At 37.2% G+C, this 22,759-nt stretch overlaps 1 protein-coding gene across 1 annotated transcript; it reads right to left on the reverse strand.

The window, feature by feature from the left end:
* Positions 1-1,854: 1,854 nt before the first annotated feature.
* LOC129681936 (tear acid lipase-like protein) lies at positions 1,855-20,189 on the reverse strand. Its single transcript, XM_055614165.1, has 9 exons — positions 20,088-20,189; positions 19,757-19,874; positions 18,680-18,878; positions 14,068-14,177; positions 11,371-11,507; positions 5,535-5,678; positions 4,864-4,935; positions 2,787-2,858; positions 1,855-2,094 (listed from the first exon to the last, which is right to left on the reverse strand). Exons 1-9 carry the CDS (start codon positions 20,187-20,189, stop codon positions 1,855-1,857), a joined length of 1,194 nt encoding a protein of 397 aa, XP_055470140.1.
* Between the last annotated feature and the right edge of the window lie 2,570 nt (positions 20,190-22,759).

Genomic DNA, 22,759 nt, shown 5'->3' on the forward strand with positions numbered 1-22,759 from the left:
ACCTATAGTCATCAAATTGGCACCTTATGTCTACCCTCTCTACAGACCTTCTCCTCTTTGCAAAACTTTTTTGTTTTAAGCAAAATGCCAGAGGTAGAAAATCCACCATTGGAATCTCCCCTGTCAGGCAGTTCTAGAAATGGCTGAGCTGAATCGCAGCACTTTGCACAGCTCTCAGGATCTCCCCCTCCCACAGCAGTTCATACACTTCTTTCTCTTTTGTCCAAACCTGTTGCCTGAGAGCATCATTCATTAGAGATGTGAGACACAAACCTGGGGTTGACTTTTGATTTTGTGAGTTGTGGTGACTTGATTTTCTAGCATCTTTGCATCAACCGGAAGGTTTCCAGAGGAAGGCTACTCAAGAGAACACCCACATCTTTGTATGAGAAGAATTAACTCAACTGCCTGAGGTGTCAGCAGCCATTGTATATTGCCATTGTGGAATAAAAATTTAGAAGGCTAAAATGCAAAGACAATTTATTTGTTCCTAGTCTATCATTTAAACATTTTAGAATAAATAATATGTAATAAAATTTTTCATACTTAAACATTCTTATATAAGGATGCAAGATGATTTAATAATGTTTGATTTCCTATTATCCTTCTTTATCTTCCCTATCCTTTTGTATTACAGTCTTCGCCATCACTAATTTTTCTAGTATCTATTATTTTCTAAGTCAGACAAGAACCATATGGTAGTTTCATTGAACAGGTTCTTCGAAATGTGAAATTTTTTTTTTTTTTGGTGGCTGAATTATATGACATTTATTTATGTATATCTAGATGTAAACACATACACACACATACACAAACAAGGTGTTTTCCTATTGATTAACTAGGTTGTGAGGCCGATTCCATAACATGAAACCTCTAAATAGTAATCCTGTTCAGTGTATCCTTAGAAGTGAAATAGATATGTAATCTGATATTTCTAATTATAGGTTTAGAGGGACTTTCACACACATTTAAGTAGTGGTTGGATTAATTTGCAATCCACCAATAGTGTGAAATGCATCTCTTTCATATTTTGTATTTCTCTCTTAACTTGTTTTGATTTTATTCTTGATGTTAGTCGTTCTGAAAAGATGAGTTGGAATCTTAACGCAGTTCTGATTTTCATTTATCTCACATGGAAAGATTGTATTTTTCACATAAGTGATGATCATTTTACTTTTTCATTTAGAAATACATGTGAAGCACATGTTTTTCACTGAGTTGTTGCCCTCTTTTATGCTTAAATTAAGTTCTTCATATATTGGCTATCAATCCCTTATCACATTAATAACTGTGAGGGTTTTCTTGCAACTCTATAAATAATAATTTGTTCATAAAATTGTTCTACTTGCTGTGAAGAAGTTTTTAAATCTTATGCAAAGATCCATATATCAGTTCTTGCTATTATTTCATAATCAAATGAATCCTATTAGGAAAACCATAGCTAACATATACCTTAGAGCAGACCAGTATTTAAGTCCAGACACCTACAGCATGGCTCACAAACTCCAGTTCCAAGGGATTTGTGCCTATTCTGACCTTTGTGGGCTCCTGGACCCCTACGCACACATACATACCCTCTGACACACAAAGACACATAGACTTAATAAATACTTTTTTTACGTACAAAAAAAAATCTCTTCTTAGAGAAGAAAAGCAACAATGCAATAGAAAGAGTTCATATGATGAAGTAAGCATTTTATTAGTGTTCACACTTTCAGGACAAATGTACATAGTTTAGCAAACACACACATTGAAGCGTATTTAAGATAAAGAGAAAATTCATGAAATTCTTCACACTATGGAAAGCAACAGGCCCTCAAAAGAAGCAGAAAAATACATAGAAAACCATAAACTTCAACCTGACTGATCTTCAGTGATGAATGTAACAATTTCATTAAACACTTCATCGGGAGCATTTAAACCTATCACAAAATCCAAATGACTATAGTCAGCAATCTTCTTATGATAAATGAGATTGGAGATGTTGGCTTCCAACTTTTTAACGTCTGTTGGATCTGCCAGAAGATCTCGTCCACCACTCCACATGGCAGTTGGGACCTTCATCTTCTTTACCTCATATAACGGAGGTGTGGGCTAAAGAAAATAAGCAACAGTAATGTTTACGTTAATGGCATAGCTCCCTGTGGACTGTAAGTGGATGGCTCTTTTTTTCAATAAAACAATAATTTCTAATTTATGACTACATAGTAAGTTATGAACTCTTATTCTTCTCAGACAGAAATAGACTAATGGTCAAACTTTAAATCATATAAACTGAATGGTTTTCCAGAACAAAAGGTCTCTAAATCTTAGGTTCTTTACTTGTAAAATTATGATGTCTGGTGTCAGTAATAAATCAAAGAAATTTGTGAAGTTCAGGTGAAAAGATATTTGGAAATAGTCACTGTGTAATATTTTATAAAGAAGTGTTTTTCTAGTTTTGAAGCTAATCTGTGGTATGCTCTAACAGTTTCCTGGGAAGTGTAAACATGCTCCATGTTTGTGTGTGTGTGTGTGTGTGTGTGTGTGTGTGTGTGTTATTTTTATATTAATTACAGTTTATTCACTTTGTTTCCCAGCTGTAGGTCCCTCCTTCATTCCCTTCCAATCCCACCTTCCCTCCCTTATCTCCTCCTCCGACGCCCCTCTCCAAGTACACTGATAGGGGAGGTCCTCCTCCCCTCAGGTATCATCAGGACTGGCTTTTTAAGGAAGAAGAATTTACTTAATTCTTTCATATGCTTTCCAAAGGGAGGAATTATTACCATCTGTAAAAGGAAACTTACCTGACTGTAGTGCAGCATATTCAGAGATGAACTTCCCCAGTCATAGGCTTGGAATTCTCCTGTTCTGATTGCCTGGTGGTAAAAGCAGACCATTACAAAACTTAGCAATAGAAAAAGAAATCGGGATGGTGAAGCTTTATTAATTTTTTCTCAGTATCACCATTGATTCACAGACAACGAGGCTGTATAAATGTACAGTAAAACTCTATTGCAACATCCTGTGGTTCTGGGTTAATGGAGACTAATGCATATATACATATATACACACACCAATATTTTACACCAGACAGATACAGATTAAAATGACTGAGGAAACTAATAACTTGGAAACTGAGCTGCCATGGGCTACATCTGAGCAGGGGTTCTAGTTTATCTTGATGTATGGTCCTTGGTTGGAGTATCAGTCTCAGAAAACATCCTTGTCCAGATTTTTTGGTTCTGTTGCTCTCCTTGTGGAGCTCCTGTCCCCTCCAGGACTTTCTATCTCCCCCTTCTTTCATAAGATTCCCTGCACTCTCCCCAAAGTTTGGTTATGAGCCTCAGCATCTGCTTTGGTACTCTGCAGGTTAGAGTCTTTCAGAGGCTTCTGTGGTAAGCTCCTGTCCTGTTCCCTGTGTTCCCCCTCTTCTGATATCCATCTTATTGGCCTTTATAAATGAGGATCGAGCATCTTACCCAGATGAGGAGTACTCAGATTACTCCTCTTTGCTTAGCTTCTTTAGGAGAACAGATTTTAGTATGTTTAGCCTATATTATATGTCTAATAAACACGTATGAGTGAGTATATACCCTGTGTGTCTTTCTGTTTCTGGGATACCTCACTCAGGATAATCTTTTCTAGTTCCCACTATTTACCTGCAAATTTCATGATTTTGTTGTTTTTAATAGCTGAGTAGTAATCCATTGTGTAAATGTACCAATGTTGTGTATTTGTAATCCAAGATCCAGAGAGCAAAATAGACAAATCACTGGGTTCCTTTAGCCAGACAGCCTGGGCTTCTAGGCAAGTTTTGTACAAATGCAAGACAGTGTTTCAGATAAGAGGTAAACAATGTTCCAATACTAGACCTAAGTATGTCCTCTACCTTCCTCCAAAGGCAGGTTTACCCTTGTGAAAATGCACTTGCAAACCATGTGCACCAGCTGAAACGCAGACATGCACAGACCTAAGTGCACACATACATACACTCTACAAAAATAACCAATCATCTAACATTATTTGAAACCAAATTAAAAAGGCATGTAATATTAGTTTTCAGGATATATAAACGCTTTTGTTTTCATGATATTGAGCTGATATCAATACATATTTCAAAATGACATTTGCATTGAAATTGATATATAATTAAAATAGTTATCACTTATGTATCATTTACTTTGTATAAAATATTTCCTATGACTCCCAACACTTTTGCTACAGACTTGTGTTAATAAGCCAATTGTTTTGGATAAAAAAAATGAATAATAATAAGGAATAAGGCTTGAAAACAGCGTAATCTTCAGACAAGTACACAGACTTTCTTCACAACCCTCAAATACTGAGAAGGAAGAGCTATGATAAACAGATTTCCCCATCTATCAGAATGTGACACATTACTCTAAAGATTACGTGTCCATGGAAACAAAAATAATTCATTCCTGTCAGTATAGAGAAAAACCCAAGAATGCCTCTTACGCATAATATTAAATATCTCAAAATGAAGAAGGAAAATAATGAGGAAGCATGCACTGAGGAATAATTTGGGGTGGTTTTGTTTCCACATGGATGATGTTATATTAACATGCAGAGAGGAAAAAAAAATCAATTTGATGCCTGTGTCTCTAGGGAGCCTAGAACTATCTTTCCCCAGCCTCTGAAGCTTGTCAAAACTGGCTAATTGGCTTCATTTTTACATCAAACAGACCTATCCTAAATTTCTACTTTTTATAGAAATGTCACAACCTAAAAGATTCAAAGTTTATTATTAAAAACAAACAAATGCAAGATACTGATTACCCAAACAAATAGAGAATCTACAGGCATCCCCAGGTGAGATTTTTAAACAGGAGGAAGGAAGGAAGCACAGACATGTTCTACCTGAGAATAATGAAGCATGCTTTGAACCGAAGTCCCCACAGGAGCCTGTCCGGCATACACATCAAAACGACTCTGGGAGAGAGGAAAAGATAATTAGCGCCTTTCTGGGGACACAGAGAAAAATAGCATTTTAAAACTGTGCTACTTCTATGACTCAAATCTTTACTGAATTAGCTTAAAATGTAAATATTGTTGTATATCATATTATAGTATTTGATGGAAATACTTTTTCAGGAAAGAAGTCTTAAACTGGATGGTGATTGACTATTAGCACAAGATTTATTTAAAAAGATAATGTTCAAATAAAAATTAATACTTGTTTGTGCATGATATTCAGCTATGAATTCATATATGGTACAGGTAAAATTTTAGACATTGTCCTATCTGTAACTTTATAAATCACATGTAAATTGTCACACCTTATCACATGAATTATTCATATTATTTAGCTTAAGATTTTCTGTACTTAAGAGTTTGGATTTGGGTGAGAGGGAAAGTGAGTAGACCTGGAAAAATAATATTCAGAATATATTACATTAAGAATCAAATTTTCAATAAAAAGAAAAAAATATTCTACATTACTTAAAAAATAGTCCTCAGTTTTGATGTTCATCTATTGAGAAGATGAGAGCAATGTAACACAAAGATTGAAAAACAAAAATCATGCATACCTCATTTAAATTTTGGGGGTTATATCCAGATATCAGAGTAAGTAAATAATTACATAGTCTTCCAATTATCTCACGTTGGCACAAAAACTGCACAAAATATTTAACATCTGAATTTGAAAATATGTCTTTTTCACCAAAGAGGATCTGCAAATGACATGAGTAAACAGAAGCTAGAATATGGAGAATGAATTTTATTTAAGAAAAAAAAATGAGGGTAGAAGTATACTAATCACAAAATAATATTTTAACATATTGAAACATTTAGATGATTTAGTTCACTACAGCATCATTCTACACAAAGCTAAGAAAATTTCTCACAAAAAAAAATAAAAGAATATGAGCTTAAAACCCTTCTAATCAGAGTCATCAGAACACAGAGACTTGTCAGGCTCATCTGTCTGAAAGTTTGAGTCAGTCCTGTATAGGACTTGTCCTTATTTGACGCACCTGTAATTTGTAAATAAAGAAAACCCATATTTACAAGGGTTTTGTAAATAAGAGACTGCATTGAATATCTCAGCTCACATAAAATTGGGAAGTAGAAGATGAGGATAAGACAGAATGTGATAGGAGATTTGAGAATGGCTTCAATTTTTCTAATTTGACGTCAGCCATTAATACTGCTGTGTACAAAAGAATGAGCAAACTGTAAGGGTAGTCTTTTCAGACTCACCAAAACATGCTACCGTCAATCAAACCCAGACCAAGACACACTACAATCAAACCCACACTACACCAAGACGTGCTATAGTCAAACCCAATCCAAGACATGCTACAATCATACATTCAATACACTATGACAAGCTACAGTCAAGCCCACACCAAGACACACTATGGTCAAACCCGCACTACACCAAGACGTACTACGGTCATACCCAAACTGAGACATGTTATAATCAAACCCACACCAAGACACACTGCAACCAAACTCACACTATACCAAGAAAGGCTATACAGTCAAGTCCAAATTAAGATATGCTACAATCATACACACGATACATCATGATGTGGACATGCTAGAGTCAAACCTATGCTACATCAAGACATACTGCGGCTGTCACTACACCACACTAAGGCACTTAAGAATCAAATTGTCAAAAAGCAATGAACCTAGTTAAATGAAGCAACTACTCACAAAGAATCTTCAGTGAGCCTAAGAGATGACTTATCAGCAGAAAACACAGAGGTCTATAGACAGGAGAATATATTTAACTCTCTAAAATAAAATATGGTTCACCAAGACTTCCACAGGCAACAAAATCATACTTAGAATACAAAGCAGTAACAGAAAGTCCCAAAATATGCAGTAAATAACAGAATCTACGCCACTAGCACACAAGAAATACCTACAAAACAAAACAAAAAAACCTTCAAGGCAAATGAATAGATACAAGGAAATGAATTAATAAAGAGTACTAAAAAGGCATTTATAGGAAGAGCATTTACAAATTAAAATTTATATTATTTACAACATAATATAAATTTCATACAGTAAAAGACAGTCCTAAACATTTATGTGTATGTAGGTGTGGGTATGTACATGAGTGCTGTTCCTATGAAGGCCAGAGGTGAGGCATGCCGTGGTGCTGCCGTTTCAGGAGGCAGTGAGCTGCCTGATGTGGGTTCTAGGATCAAACAATGGTCCTCTGGAAGAACTGTAAGTGTTCTTAACCACCTAGCCATCTCCTCGGCCCCTATGTTCTTATGTAAACGGTACTAAGTAAATTAAGTATTATAATGTGTTGCTGTCCCTAAAGAGGAGGCTAAAAAGTAATACCTAAAAAATAGACTTTAAGAAACAACTATAGGATTATTTCACTCTGGCCAAAGTTTGGCTATGATTCTCAGTAACTTCTTTGATACCCTGGTGGGTAGAGTATTCAGAGGTGCTCTGTGGAAGGCTCCTGTAACATTCCTTGTCTTCTCCTACTTCTGACGTCTATCCTGTTTGCCCTTCAGAATGAGGATTAAGCATCTTCCCTAGGGTCCTCCTTGTTGTTTAGCTTCTTTAGGACTAGAGATTTTAGTATGTTTATCCTATATTATATGGCTAATAGCCACTTATAAGTGATTATATACCATGTGTGTATTTCTGCTCTTGGGCTACCTCACTCAGAATGATCTTTTCCATACATTTGCCTGCAAATTTTACGATTTCCTTGTTTTTAATTGCTGAGTAATATTCCATTGTGTACATGTACCACAATTTCTGTATCCATTCCTCTATTAAGGAACATCTAGGTTGTTTCCAGATTCTGGCTATTACAAATAAATCTGCTATGAACATAGTTGAGAAGAAGATATAGAAAGACCTGGAGGAGTCAGGATCTCCACAAGGAAAACAACAGAGTCAAAATACCTGGGCCAGGGTCCATTACTCCAAGGACCATGCATGGAGATGACCTAGACCCCTGTTCAGAGGAAGCCCATTGGCTGCTCACTGTCCAAGTGGGTTTCCTAGTAAGGGGTACAGGGCTGTCTATGACATGACCTTAGTGGCCAGTTCTTTGATCACCTGGGGGGTGGAGCCATGTCAGTCACAGAGGAAGATGATACAGCCAGTCCTAATGAGACCTGATAGGCTAGGGTCAGATAGAAGAGGAGGAGGACCTTGCCTACCAGGGGACTAGAGAAAGGACATAGGGAAAGAAGAGGGAGGGTGGGTGTGACTGGGAGGAGATGAGGAAGGGGGCTACAGTGGGAATACAAAGTGAATAAACTGTAATAAATAAATATATGAATAAAATTAAATTTTTAAAAAGAAATAATAACAGAACAGCATTTTAAGACTGTCTTTATTTTGTAGTGGCAGCTGCTGTTGCTGCCAATAGGCAGCCCAGATGGACCGGATGTTGGAACTGCAGACACCCTCCACACCCAGCTCAGGATGGACCAAGAGCTCTCACTGCGGGTGCACTCCACATGCGGGTTAGAAACGTTTAAAGCTTCATTTAATCAAACTGTCTTCCCAAAGGGCATTAAGGTACATAGACTCAAGCCTAAGAACCATACACTGGGCACACCAAGGCACATAAGAGTAAAATTGCCCAACACAAAGGAGAAAATATATGTACTTATAGAACCAGACTTTAAGACAGAGGAAATGAGATAACCTAGAACCCCTGCACAGATGTAATCCATGGCAGTTTAGTGTCTAAGTGGGTTCCATAGTAATGGGAAGAGGGACGGTCTCCGACACAATCTGATTGGCCTGATCTTTGATCACCTCTCCCTGAGGGGGGAGCAGCCTTACCAGGCCACAGAAGATGACAATGCAGCCAGTCCTGATGAGACCTGATAGACTAAGATCAGAAGGAAGGAGAGGAGGACCTCCCCTATCAGTGGACTTGGGGAGGGGCATGTATGAAGAAGGGGAAAGGAGGGTGGGGCAGGGAGGGGGGAGGGGCTTATGAGGGGGATACAAAGTGAATAAAGTTAAAAAAAAAAAAAGACAGAGGAAATGCTCTGAGAGTGTGGACAGAGTTCTTGGGAGAAACAACAGAGCAAGAAAAAGAAGTGGAACAACTTCTTTAACCTGCCTGTGATATTTCAGAGCTTCTAAATCCCAATTTCTATCCATATTATTGACACATTCAGGTAAAAAAAAAAAAAAAGGACTATTTAGGAATAAGTGAGCCAAGCAATCTATTACTAGCAATGTAAAAACAAACAAACAAAACAAACAAAAACATCAAATACATTTCTATTCTCTGTAGGAAAATGGCCATTAGTGGAAATCAAAATCACTACATTAAAATAGAAAACAGTATACAAAAAACACATGGAGGGTTTTTTTTCCACAGCTTAATGTACTTTAAAATCTAAAGTTTGTTTTAAAAGAAATAATGATGATGGGAATATATGTCAGTGTAAAAAAAACATATTAGCACAAGTTTTAATGATGGAGAAATATGAGTTTACTAACTTAAGACAAATTTAAAATAATAGAATTATGTAATATTTATTATTTGCACAGAAGCCATGATATAGGCCAGATACTTGCTAAACAACTTTGATTAGCTTCCTAATCAAAGCACTTTCAATGCACATTCCTTTAAATGCGTAAAGAGCGTTTACACAGGTAGGTATTCAGAGCTGTAAAACACTTCTCAACAAATGTAAACAGGTCTAGACATGAAAACCTTATTCTTGAACTAAATAAAATTAAAGTAGAAATTAATATCAGACATATATCAAAACCTCCGGGCACTTGAAAGTCTTTCAAGACACAAACAGGCCAAGTAAGATATCGAGCAGAAACTGGAGTGTTTTAAACTCAATTTAAAATGAAAGTGTAACGTCAAAACGGTCTGATGAACATGAGGCTGTGTGTGGAAAGAAAATGTATAGACTGCTCTTGCAGAAGTCAAGAGTTCACCTTCCAGGACCATCATCAGGCAGCTCATGTCCTCCAGTTTCAGAGGATCTGATGCTCTCTCCTGACCGCCAAAGGGTCCTTACACTAATAGTGTAAACACACACACACACATACACACACATAGTTAAAAATAAAAATGAAATCTAAACCAAAGCAAAGCTAAACTCCCTACCCAGTACAAGCTACCTCTGAACACTCAACAATTTTGTGACATAGCGTCTTGAGAACTAAAGTGGCAGGATGATAGATAATTTCTGGCAGTGTTTTGTGTCTCTTATGGAATTGTTGGGAAATAATTTCATAGCAATAGTGTCATTTTGACAGATAAAATAGGCCCATTGTTTGAAAACAAATTTCCTAATTTCATGCAGAGAGATAATACATCTAAATAATTGTGTCTAGTTAAACTAAATTTGCAGTTTACATTTTCCAAAAAAGACAAAAAAAAAAAAATCCCAGATAATTTAACCACTGAAGTTGATGATATGAAAGCATTGGTTATATGATTTCTTCCCTAAAAATTAAATTAAAAGAAAAGTACCCAGATGTTTTATGAGGCCATCGTTACCTTGACTCATAATATAGGAAAATCAATGGCAACCAGTGAGCCTCAGAAATCTAGATGCCTGACATTTCATAAAGTGTTGGCAAAGGTGGGCATGTAAACACGGGGAATATGTTAAAATACCTGAAACATCACCTTAAAAATTAAAGATAAATACAGTGGCTGGAGAGAAGGCTCAGAGGGTAAGAGCACTTGTTCTTGAAGAACAGCTTTCGTTCTCGGTACCTGTGTGCTACAGTTTGAAGGTCACTGATATATTTTTCTGACCTCCCCAAGCACCGGGCACACATGCGCTACACAAACATACACACAAGCAAATCTTTCATAGGCAAAAATTTGAAAAGAAGTGAAAAGAAAGCCAGCCATGAAGTGGTGTCATGTGTCTTTAATCCCAGCACTCAGAAGCGAGATGCAAGCAGATCTGTGTGAGTTTGAGGCCAGTTTGGTCTGCAGAGCTGCATTCAAAACAGCTAGTGCTACACAGAGAATGCTGTCTTGAAGGAAGGAAGGAAGGAAGGAAGGAAGGAAGGAAGGAAGGAAGGAAGGAGAAAAGGAGGGAGGGAGGAAAGGAAGGAAAGAAAAAAGAAAAGAAGGAAAGAAAGCATAATTACACAAGATAAATATGTTAATAAAAATATCAGAAGATTGAAAAAAGTAAATGGGTAAAAAAAAAAAAATTATTAACTGTAACATGGCACGTCAGAGCCTTGTAAGAACCCCGCTGGGCTCTGGGAGAGTGGCACTGTGGCCATGAGGGAAAATGAACTCTGGAATCGGCCGAGAGTAAGTACATCATCCTCTCCACTCTTTAGGCTTTTTCTTTTTTCTTTCTTTCTTTTTTTTAACTCTAAGTTTAAAGCTATTTCTGGTGCTATGCTGTAAGTATTACAAACCTTGCTCAGAGTTTTTTTCACGTATCCGATCAGGCGTAAAAGCCCTGACATGTGTTTAACAGTCGCAGCTGGACCCAGTGCAAAATTTATTTTGATCTTCTGAGCCAATTGTGGATTTGTTGCAAATGCCCCAAAGGCTGAAAGAAAAGATTATAATTTTTATACTAGTGTTCTTTTTTATTTTATTTTATTTTATTTTATTTTATTTTATTTTATTTTATTTTATTTTATTTTATTTTATTTTTCTTTATTTGTATGGACATTTTGCCTGCATGTATGTCTGTGCACCAAGTTTGTGCTTGGTGACTGGCAAGGCAAGAATATAACAGGGGATCACTTGTAATGGGAGTTACAGACAGTTGTGAGATACCATATGAATACAGAGAATTGAACCTAGGTCCTCTGGAACAGTGGGTTGTACTCTTAATCAATGAGCCATCACTCCAGCCCTTAGTGTCCCCCCTTGAATTAAACGCCTGTGTCATTTGGCTAGTTCACCACTATGATTAAATGTGTGTTCTTTCTCATCTATTTCAAGGCTATCTCTGGCAATTCCCTTCTAAAACACCTGGATGTGCCCCTCTGGGTTACTTTCTTTTCATTTTACTAATCTCTTTCACTATGAATGTTTTGGGGTGCTTAGTTTGACAATCGGTGATTCCTATTGCTTTTTAAAAATAAACAACAATTAGATAAACCTTTGCTGTACTTATTCGTTAAGTTCTGTCTCTATCCCAGTTTGGCTTCTGTTTTTTTGTTTGTTTTTTTGTTCGTTTGTTTGTTTGTTTGTTTGTTTGTTTGTTTTTTGTGACAGAACACTATGTGGGTAGGGGGGTGAGGATTGTAAGCATTAGGATGATTTGTCTGCACCTGCTGGACTTGGGAGGCTGGTAGCTCCAGCTGAGGTGGTTGGGGTAGTCTTCAGGGTTGCCTGGAATGTGGAGGCTTTTCTTGAAGGGGGACAGGGTTGGAGAGAGAAAGTAGAGTTTATGGGATGATGTGGGCTAGGGAAGAGCAACCAGAGGCGGCAACCAAACAAAACTATCTAGCACAATTATACAGTTGCAATTCTCAGTGTGGTGTAGCTGGTACACTTCTTAAAAAACAAAACATAAAAAAAAAAAGAACCTGGCAGTGGTTAGTTAGCATGCATTAAGGATTTGCACATAAACTTCACACTTTCAGCAATTGCTTCGGGTTATTGAGTTATCTGTTTTCCAAAACGATGCCTGTAAGTTCAAGTTAAACTTAAGGGTTTTTGCCATAAAATCTTCCTTGAAAGTGGAGAAGATGCCCCTTACACGCCACACGACCATTTCTATAGCTTTCTACCAGTTAGGAGTTCCTAACTCCCAAGATATGATGTGTTTGTGTGTGAGATTATGTCTGTGTGTTTATGTGTGCGTGTGCATGAGTCCACATGCATATAATCACGTTTAATGGCTATTGCTATAAAAGTTTAAGATTTTGAAGAAGTTTAATGTATTTGGGGCTGCCAACTCTGTCATGACTTGTAGAAAGTCATCCTGTTATGGCCAAGATTGGCATCCTCACATTTCTCTGTTTTCCTCTTTATTATCTACATGACTATCAAATTAAACTTCTGTAAGCATCGTTCCATTTTTGTTTTTGTTTATGTTTTGTTTTGTTTTCATTAAGGAGGCTTTAGAATTTCAGCAATGTTTGTGAGATTCACAAGCATTTTTGCTTATCAGAATTCCAAGGGGAATGAACTGATCTACTTACTGACATCAAACTAGTAAGTGCCTTGAATAAAAATAAGCACTCTTCAAATTCATTTCCAAGAAAGATGGTCTCACAGAAAAAAATATGACTCCAAATGTATTAGCGTCTGAACTGTCCTTGATACAGCCTGCCTTATTAATTCAGAGCTTTGGGGAAAAAAAATCACATTTATGTAATATACAGTGTTATCTTGTAAGTAACAAACACCAAATTATCTTTCAAGTAGTAACAACATCAAATTTTAAACAATGTGCAATGTAATAAGGAATGTTTGTCCAGGTAGTCACGTGGGTTGGAAACATTTACTGTTTTTAGCACTTTTATAATAAAAACTCTCATGACTCTAACCAGTCCAGAAAAAAAAAAAAAAAAAAAAAAACACCATGCAAGTAAATCTTTGTGAAAACTCACTAGGCCCTCAGAATTTAATTGCTCAGAGTCCAAATAAATAAAATTAATCCAAAACAGTTTCTATTTAATAGAAAACATCAAGTTTCTATTAGAAAATTAGTATAGGACCCTAGAAACAAACATGGCAACTTAGTTTTGGAAACTCCAGTTGCAGAGAATCCAATATATGGGACACATACCCAATATTTCATGCATTTAGAATGATGATGTTTAAAAAGTAGATAAACTAGTAATATCAATTATGCTTGTTGTTAATTTGAAAATATTAACCAGGTGCTGTGGCTCAGATCTACAATCTCAGCGCTCAAGAAACCATGGCAGAGGGATTGTGAGATTAAGGCTATCCTGGGCTATGTTACAAAGCCCTCTACTAAACAACACAACCATAAAAAGCTTGTATATTTATTACCTAAGCAAAATCATTTCACAACTGGATCATTGGCTAGTGTACGTCTTTCTAAATACTGAGATAATGTCATTTAAAAAATATAAAACTATTTCCAGAAGTATTTATGATCCCATCTCAGTCTCCCAACATACCGAGAAGAGTGCCCTCAGAGTAGCCAATATAGTAAATATGCTTCTGTCCTGTTTTGTTTATAATGAAGTCAATGGTGGCAGGAATGTCGTATTTTATTTGTTGATCATAACTGTGTGACACAAAACAAACATAGTATGTTAATTGTTTATTAATAATTAAAGTTTAAACTTTGTATATTAAAACAGGAACTTAAGGAGTCTTTCATCTGAATAATGAAATTGTATTAATCAAATACTCTAATCTGTTATTTCTAGTTACCTGCTTAGAAGCACCATCTCATTCAATGCCCACAGAAACCTTGATATGATCTTAGGTTTGTGTGCCTCATATGGAGCTGAAGATCATGGAAAACTAAGTGACAAACTAAATTTCAAAGCATGTTTGCAGTTTACCTGATTTGTACAATATGTTTACATTTATGCATTTTTACATGTAAAATTGATATACTTATTCTAGCTTTACTTTATTTCAATGAAGTTATTTTCTGAGTTAGATGAACTTTCAAAATAATTAGTAGTTGGGAAATATAAATAGATAATATTTATTTTCCTCTTAATTACATATAAAAATTAAAAACAAAATTCTAAGCATATTTTGTCTATTAATTTTTTTAAACTAATGTCCCATAAGTAAGATGTTTTCAGCCTTCAGTAGAACACAATAAATTTATGCTGGCATAAAAAGTTTTAATAGTGGCCTTCAACAGCCACCCTGGAGAGACTGGCGAGACCTCCACTCTTCAGCCCTCTGCCTGCAGGAGGGACACTGGGCAAGCCCAACAGTGGTGAGCTAGACCCTGTTCCCTGCATGCTCCTTCTACTAGACCTCACTCCAATATGCATTTTGAAGGCCAGTGGCCCCAAGGACCACCGGGTAATACCCTTCTGACTACAGTTCCCAGACTGCCCTGTCCTCTGGGCCAACCTAGCAGAGATCCCAGCCCTGTCCTCTGCACACCCCATTTCAGGTCCAGGGAGCAGCCCCCATGCCTGGGGGTCCACAGTAGTCACCCCTACGTGAGACTTCTGTGCACCAGCCCCGGCCTGCCCAGGGCCACTGGGCAAAACATCAGCCTTGAGCCATGCCCTCCACTTTGCCAGCTCTATTTCCAAGATCATGGCCATACCTGCATTCATTGAGGCGTGTGGCCATCAGGGACTACCCGGTAAAACTTGCCCCCACACCCTCCTCCTGGCCAGCCAATCACCCTAAGACACTCCCAACAGAGGTAAACCTCATCTCATCCTCAACCCACCATTTTCTGACACACAAGTCGTCCTGCATTACCTGAGGTTAGCCAATACCAGAAACAACCAGACATCTAAAGGCCAGAAAAGAACAAAAATAACAAGAGCCATGGCAATATGGCAATACCAGAACTCAGGCATTATACTACAGCAAGCCCAGGATATCTTAACAGAGCTGAAGTGCAAGAAAATGACCTTAAATAAAATCTTATAAAGATGATAGAGGCTTTTAAAGAAGAAATGAATACATCTCTTAAAGAAATACAGGAAAATAGTATTAAGCAGTTAGGAGCCTTTCAAGAGAAAATAAATAAATCCTTTAAAGAAATAAAGGAAAACACAATTGAACATGTGAAGGAAATGAATAAAACTATGTAAGACCTGAAAATGAAAGTAGTGCAATAAAGAAAGCACCATCTGAGGAAATCCAGAAGATGGAAGAGCAAAGAAACAATGGATGCAAGCATCAGCAACAGAATCCAAGGGATGAAAGAGAGAACTCAGGAGTAGAAGATATGATAGAAGAAATTGATCAAAGAAAATGTTAAATCTGAAAAAATTCTGACACAAAACATCAAGGAAATCTGAAAAACTATTAAAAGACCAAACCTAAAAATAATGGGAATAGAAGAAGGTAAAGAATACCAGCTCTGAGGACCAGAAAATATTTTCAACAAAATCATCAAAGAAAATTTCCTCAACCTAAAATAAGAGATGCCGATAAACATACAAGAAGCATATAGAACACCAATTGGATTGAAGCAGAAAAGGAAATTCTCCTGCCACATAATAATCAAAATACTAAATCTACAGAACAAAGACAAAATAATAAAAGCTGCACGGGGAAAAGGCCAAGTAACATATAAAGGCAGAACTATCATAACTACACCTGACTTCTCAACAGAGACTCTAAAAGCCAGAAGGGCCTGAGCTATTGTCATGCAGACTCTAAGAGACCACAGAAGTCATCCCAGAATACTATACACAGCAAAACTCTCAGTCACCATAGATGGAGGAAAAAAAAGATATTCCAAGACAAAACCAAATCTAAACAATATCTACCACAAATCCAGCTTTACAGAAAGTATGAATGGAGAAACTTTTCAAAGAGGGTAACTGCATCCAAAAAACATGGGAAATAAATAATTCCACTGAAAAAAAAGGGAAGTACAATCAAACACATACTAATATCACCATCATAAAAATAACAGAAATTGACACTTATTGGTCATTAATAGCTCTCACTATCACTGATCTCAATTCACCAATAAAAAAGACACATGCTAACAGAATGGTTGTGAAAACAGGATCCATCATTCTGCTGCATACAAGAAACACACCTCAGCAATAAAGATAGATATTACTTCAGAGTAAAGGGCTGGAATAAAAATGTTTTCCATGCTAAAGGACCCAATATGAAAGCTGGAGTAGTCATTCTAATATCTAATAAAATAGACTTTCATCCAAACTTAATCAAAAGAGATGGGGAAAGACACTGGACACTTCATACTAATCAAAGGAAAAAAATACATCAAGATGATATCTCAATTCTGAATATCTATGTCCCAAATGCAAGGGCACCTACGTTACTAAAAGAAACATTACTCAAGTATAAACCACATATTGAGCCCCACACTTTAATAGTAGGAGACTTCAGTATGCTTCTCTTACCAATTGACAGGTCATCGAGACAGAAATTAAATAAAGAAATAATGAAACTAATCAATGTTACAAGTCAAATGAAACTAACAACAGCTTCCAAAATGGGAAAATATCTTCACCAACCCTACATCTGACAAAGAGCTACTATCTAAAATATATAAAGAACTTAAGAAATTAAACAAACTTGTACAACCACTTTGGAAATCAATCTGGAGGTTTCTCAGAAAACTAGGAATAGATCTACCTCAAGACTCAGCTATAGCATGCAGGGGCTCAAAAGGTGCTCTACCATACCACAAGTACACTTGTTCAACTATATCCATAGAAGTTTTATTCGTAATAGCTAGAAACTAGAAATAACCTAGATGTCTCCCAAAAGTAGAATGGATAAAAAAAAAATGTGGTACATTTACGCAATGGAATAATACACACACATCATGCAATTTGCAGGCAAATGGATAGAATTAGAAAAGATCCTGAGTGAGGTAACCCAGACCCAGAGAGACATGCATGGAATGTACTCACTTCTAAGTGGACATTAGCCATAACGTACAGAATAACCATGCTACAATCTAAAGACCCAGAGAAGCTAAGTAACAAAGAGGTCCCAATAAAGACTGCTGAGTCCCACTCAGAAGGGGAAATAAAATAGACATCTGAAGTATAAGGAAGGAAGGAACTGTGTAAAAGATGGGATGGGGAATGTGACAGCAGTGGTGGTCAGGTGTGGGGAGATCGGGGATCGGTGGAAAGGAAGGGGAGGAGTGAGAGAAAGAAGAGAAATAGGTGAGGGAGCATCTCTGAGACACGGAAGGCCTGAGGAGTCTACAGGGTGACCCTAGCTGAGATTCCTAAGGGTAGGAGATATAGAACCTGAAGTCAGGTGGGACTTCCAGTGGAGGGAGGGGGACACCAACCCACTCATAAAAACTTTTGACCCAAAATCTATCCTGCCTACAAGAAATGTATGGACAAAGATTTGAATGAATGGCAAGCCAATGTCTGGCCCAATTTGAGACCTACCTCAATGGAGAGAGCCAACCACTCTCAATATTAATAATACTGGGCTATGCTTGCAGACAGAAGCTTAGCATAACTGTCTTCTGAGAGGCTTCATCCAGCAGCTGATGGCAACAGAGGCAGAGACCCACAGTTAAAGAATAGGCCAAGCTAAGGGAGTTTTGTGGAAGAGTGGAAATAAGGGCTGAGGGAGTTAGGGGTCAAGGAGACCACAAGAAGACCTACACAGTAAACTAACCTGGACCTATTGGGGCTCACAGAGACTGAACCACCAACCAAAACGCTTCCATGACCTGGACCTAGTCCCCCAACATACGTGTAATAGGTGTGGAGTATGGTCATCATGTGAGTCCCCTAACAATGGAACTAAGGGGTTATCTCTGACTCTGTTGCCTACATTTGGATCCCTTCCCCATGGCTTGGTTTTCTTCTCTGGCCTCAGTGTGAGAGGGTGTGCTCAGCCCTGCTGTGACTCGAGGTGCCAGGAGTGTTGGTGCCCCTTAGACCCTCCCTTCTCTGAGAAGGAGGAGAGGGGGAAATGGGTGGAAGGAGGTATGAGGACAGTAATGGGAGGAGAGGGGAGGGGCTGAGATCAGGTTGTATTATAAAATGATTACAAAATAAAAAAGATTTAATACAGTTTTAAGGGAAAAAAATAAACATAAACATTAGTACTTCTTACCTAAAAGCCCAGAATTCTCTGGAATCTGGATCTAGGTACACATGTTTCCTGGCATAGGTGTTGCCCCTGCTGTTCCCCATCCACACGTCAAAACCAGCATCTGCAAGAAGGAAGCCCAGGCTGCCGCTGGGAGGGTTGAGAATCCAAATAGAAGCAGATAGAGTCCACCCATGATGCAAATAAACTACTGGCTTTGGAACTAAAAACCAAAGAGAGAAAAGTCCTTGTTATTTATAATTGTTCTAATCATGCAAAGTAACGGGGCTTATCTTGACATTTTATAAATAGGTATTATAATTTTAGCCCATTTACGTCCTTCATTATCATCTCTTTGAGCCCTTATTCCCTTTCTGGGAAATGATTAATAGCATGAATTTGAATCATCCTTATATACTGAAATCCACAAAAGAAGTGTTAGTGAGTCATTGCACGTATGTAAGATACAGAAACAGCTCTCCAAATTCTTTATGATAAAATAATCATTACGCCTGTAGGATCTTTTTATTTCTTCCTTCTACCCCTTTAATAAATACAAATTTCCCTACTGAAAGTTTTTAATTTCTAAAATTTATGAATTAGATTTTCTTCTAGTGGAGTTCAAACTTATGTAAAGCAAAATATAATATGTGTAGACCGTTTCAGCAATAACTAAATCAAAAACAAAATACTAAACTTGAACATGATATTTGTAGTCTGACGGTCCCGATGAATACATGAGTTGGGTGTTATTATCAGGAAAGGCATGGGTTCTTCCAGCAGTAACTGAAGCTTTCTATGACTCAATGTGCTTGAAAGTTCTGGGCCTTCTTACCATGTGTTAGAGCTCCTGCCTTGAGTGGAAAGCTTAATTTATGAAGTAGTTTTTGTTTCTCCTTGCTTTAAAGGCAATCAACATAAGCCAGGTGTCATGAAGAACCTCAGCTTTGGATATGTGATATCTGGTATTTGGACAAATTTGGATATCTCAGAGGTCTGAGGATCCTTACTATGGGTAACTGAATAGAAAGGTTCTGCATAGAATGAATTTGGCTGAAGATACTAACAGTTGGAATATTTTTATCTTCACTCTGATCTTACCTAAATTTCTAGACTCGTTCTTCCCATGTGGAATTCTGTAAACTGTGATGATGTAACCATCTTCAGTCACCACGTCATACTCTTCATATACATAACCCCAGTAAGAAATCATCTCACCCTACATGGAGAAGAGAGAACACACAGACTTTTATTCATTTGCTATCTAGGCACTTTAGTAATTATGAGAGTGAATCTTTATAGAGCAAGGCAAGAAGTCCTATGTAACAAGAACCTCCGGGTTATAATATCCATGACAATCAGGAAATAAACAGTGAAATTAATAGTATCAAAATCACTGAAACGATGTTCACTAATACTGAGTTTTACTTACAACATTCATATTGGCTTCAGGATTTCTGGGTTTTGGCTTGAATAAACAAAATATATTTCCAATTATATGGAGCAGGTACATTGTTCTCAGCAGCCACCACATGTTAAACCTGCTGGGAAATAGCTGATAGCAAGAGAGAGTAAATGTCTTATACATGCATTGTGTTCACACACCACCCTTCTTAAAATTGGTCATATCCGCTAATAAGACTCTTTGAAATAACTCTATCCATCTCAAAGGATGAAATCAAAACTATGTCGACCTGCTACTACTTACAAAGGCCACCCATTTCTCTCCTCACCTTTCGTCAACATTTAAACAAACATTGTTCTTGTTGCAAAAACTTTACTGAAAGTTCTCTGTTAGTTGGCCTAAATGAGTAAGATTAGTGTTCGGCTTCTTCCTTCAGAACCATTAGATAACTTAACTGAAGCCTATTACAATTTAAGAGCAGAGTAAGGATGAGAGGAACCATAGAAGAAAAACAGTACAGGTGTTAGACAGAAAGGCAGAGTGACCGACGATTCTCATGAAACTAGTACTTGTGAAAACCGGGGACTTTGGTAAACACTGACTTTTTTTTTTCCTGATAACATCACACTTCAATTTTTAGAATGTGCAAGATTTCAGAAGCACAAATAGTGGCAACAAAAATGTACACTGTTTTCAGCCTTTTCTTGTTGCCTTCTACAGAGATTGTTATGAACGTACCATTCTATGAACAATGACAGAACGTTACAAATCTTTTATAGAAAGGAAATCCCAGTCACAGCACACTCAGTATATACCCTGCTTTTCTGCCCTGAGAAAAATACAATTGGGAAGACGCTATTCTGTTCCCTTTTTTAAAAAAAGGACAATTTCCTAAATATTGAGGTCACCAAAGAGAAGAGAAGAAAAATACATTTTAGTAAACTATTTTTCTATTTTGATTTGATAGAATCAAGATAGTGATTTTCAATGAAATTTACTGTCTTTAAAGTAGACCCTTCACTTACAGATATACTCACTGTGAATTTAAATCATAAGGCTTAAAATCCCAGAGCACATACTCATTGCCACCAAATGTGAAGCCTTCAGGTTTCCAAGAGTGTAAAGGGAATTAGAATTCTCTTTTTCCTTAGTGTGCCAATAAATAATTCTGTGAATGTGTTTTGTTTTTTTTTTTTTTATGACTTAAAAGTAGCTTTTGCAGTTACTCTCTGATATTTTTCAGGTACAAAATCAAATATCAAGATGGACGTGGTTCTAAAATGTCCTCAAAGCCTCAGGAACTCTGTGATGTGACAGTTGATAAAAATCCCCCTTCCTCACATCCTGCTCCCCTGAATAACTCTCATTGTAACTGTTGTGAATGTTCTTGTTTGTTTGTTTCATATGGGAAAATCAAAGCTGAGAAGACATATCTTTGTTGCACCCATAAAGACGATCCCCTGGGGTCCTGCAGAGACTGATGCGCCAACGGAGGACCATCATGGAGAGGACCTAGACACCCTGCTCAGATGTGGCTCACTGGCAGCCCAGTCTCCATGTGGATCTCTGAGTGAGAGGAGCAAGGGCTACCTTTATCATGAACTCAGTTGACTGCTCTCTAATCACTCGCCCCTGGCGAAGCAGCTTTGCCAGGCTACAGAGGAAGAGGATCAGGGCAGTTTTGATGAGACTTAACAAGCTATGGGCAGATGGCAGTAGTGGAGAACTCTCCCTTTCAGTAGACTAGAGAAAGGGGATGAGGGAAAGAGGGAGGGAGGATGGGAGTCAGGGGAGTTGAGGGAAGGGGCTTCAATCGGGATATATAATGAATAAATTAAGAAGAAAAAAATTAAAATTAAAAAAATAAGATGATCTCCTGGTATATTTCAAAGGAATTAAGGTAAAAATGTTACAAAAAGCTTTTGAATTTTGTGGTAGATAGAGTTATAAAATGAATGATAACAAGCTTTGCAACTGTGAACAAAGTCAAATTTTAAGGCACCTTTTCTTTGAAGTAAACGTAAAAGTCTTTTAAAATCTGGGGAATAGCTTCAAAATATATGAATGGCAAAGCATTAGTAACCAACATGCATGAAAACACACATGAATTTATTAGTAATAAATACAACTCAAAAGAAAAAATAACTAAAAACCAGCATAGCAAAGCCATATGAAAAATACCAACAAATACGTTATTATTATTATTATTATTATCATCATCATCATCATCATCATCATCATCATCATTATCATTATGAGTTTTTTGAGACAGTATTTTTGTGACCTTGGCTGTCTGGTCCTCACTTTGTAGACAGGTTGGCCTCAAACAGAGATCTCCCTGCCTCTGCCTCCCCAAATGCTGGGATTACAGGAGTGTGCCACCATGCCAGGCTACATTACTATATTTAATATAAACTGACAGGACCTCTTTGTCATGTCAAAATGGTATTATCTTCTAAAAATAAGAAAGAAAATTTCTTCCTTAGATATTTTTATTTCTGCTCTCCAAAAAAGTAATCCACACGCTGTTGGTATAATGGTGTTTTCTTTTTTGTTTGTTTTGTTTTTTGTTTTTTAATGTATACACCTTACCCTTGTTCATTCAAATACTCATTTCTCCCCCACTCCACCCCCAACTCTCTGGTTTCAATCCGGATATTGCATTGTGATACTCATTCTAAGCATCTTGTCTCAACTCT

The sequence above is a fragment of the Psammomys obesus genome, unplaced genomic scaffold (genome assembly GCF_907164565.1).
Source record: "Psammomys obesus unplaced genomic scaffold, mPsaObe1.curated_primary_1811, whole genome shotgun sequence".
NCBI classification, from domain to species: Eukaryota; Metazoa; Chordata; class Mammalia; order Rodentia; family Muridae; genus Psammomys; species Psammomys obesus.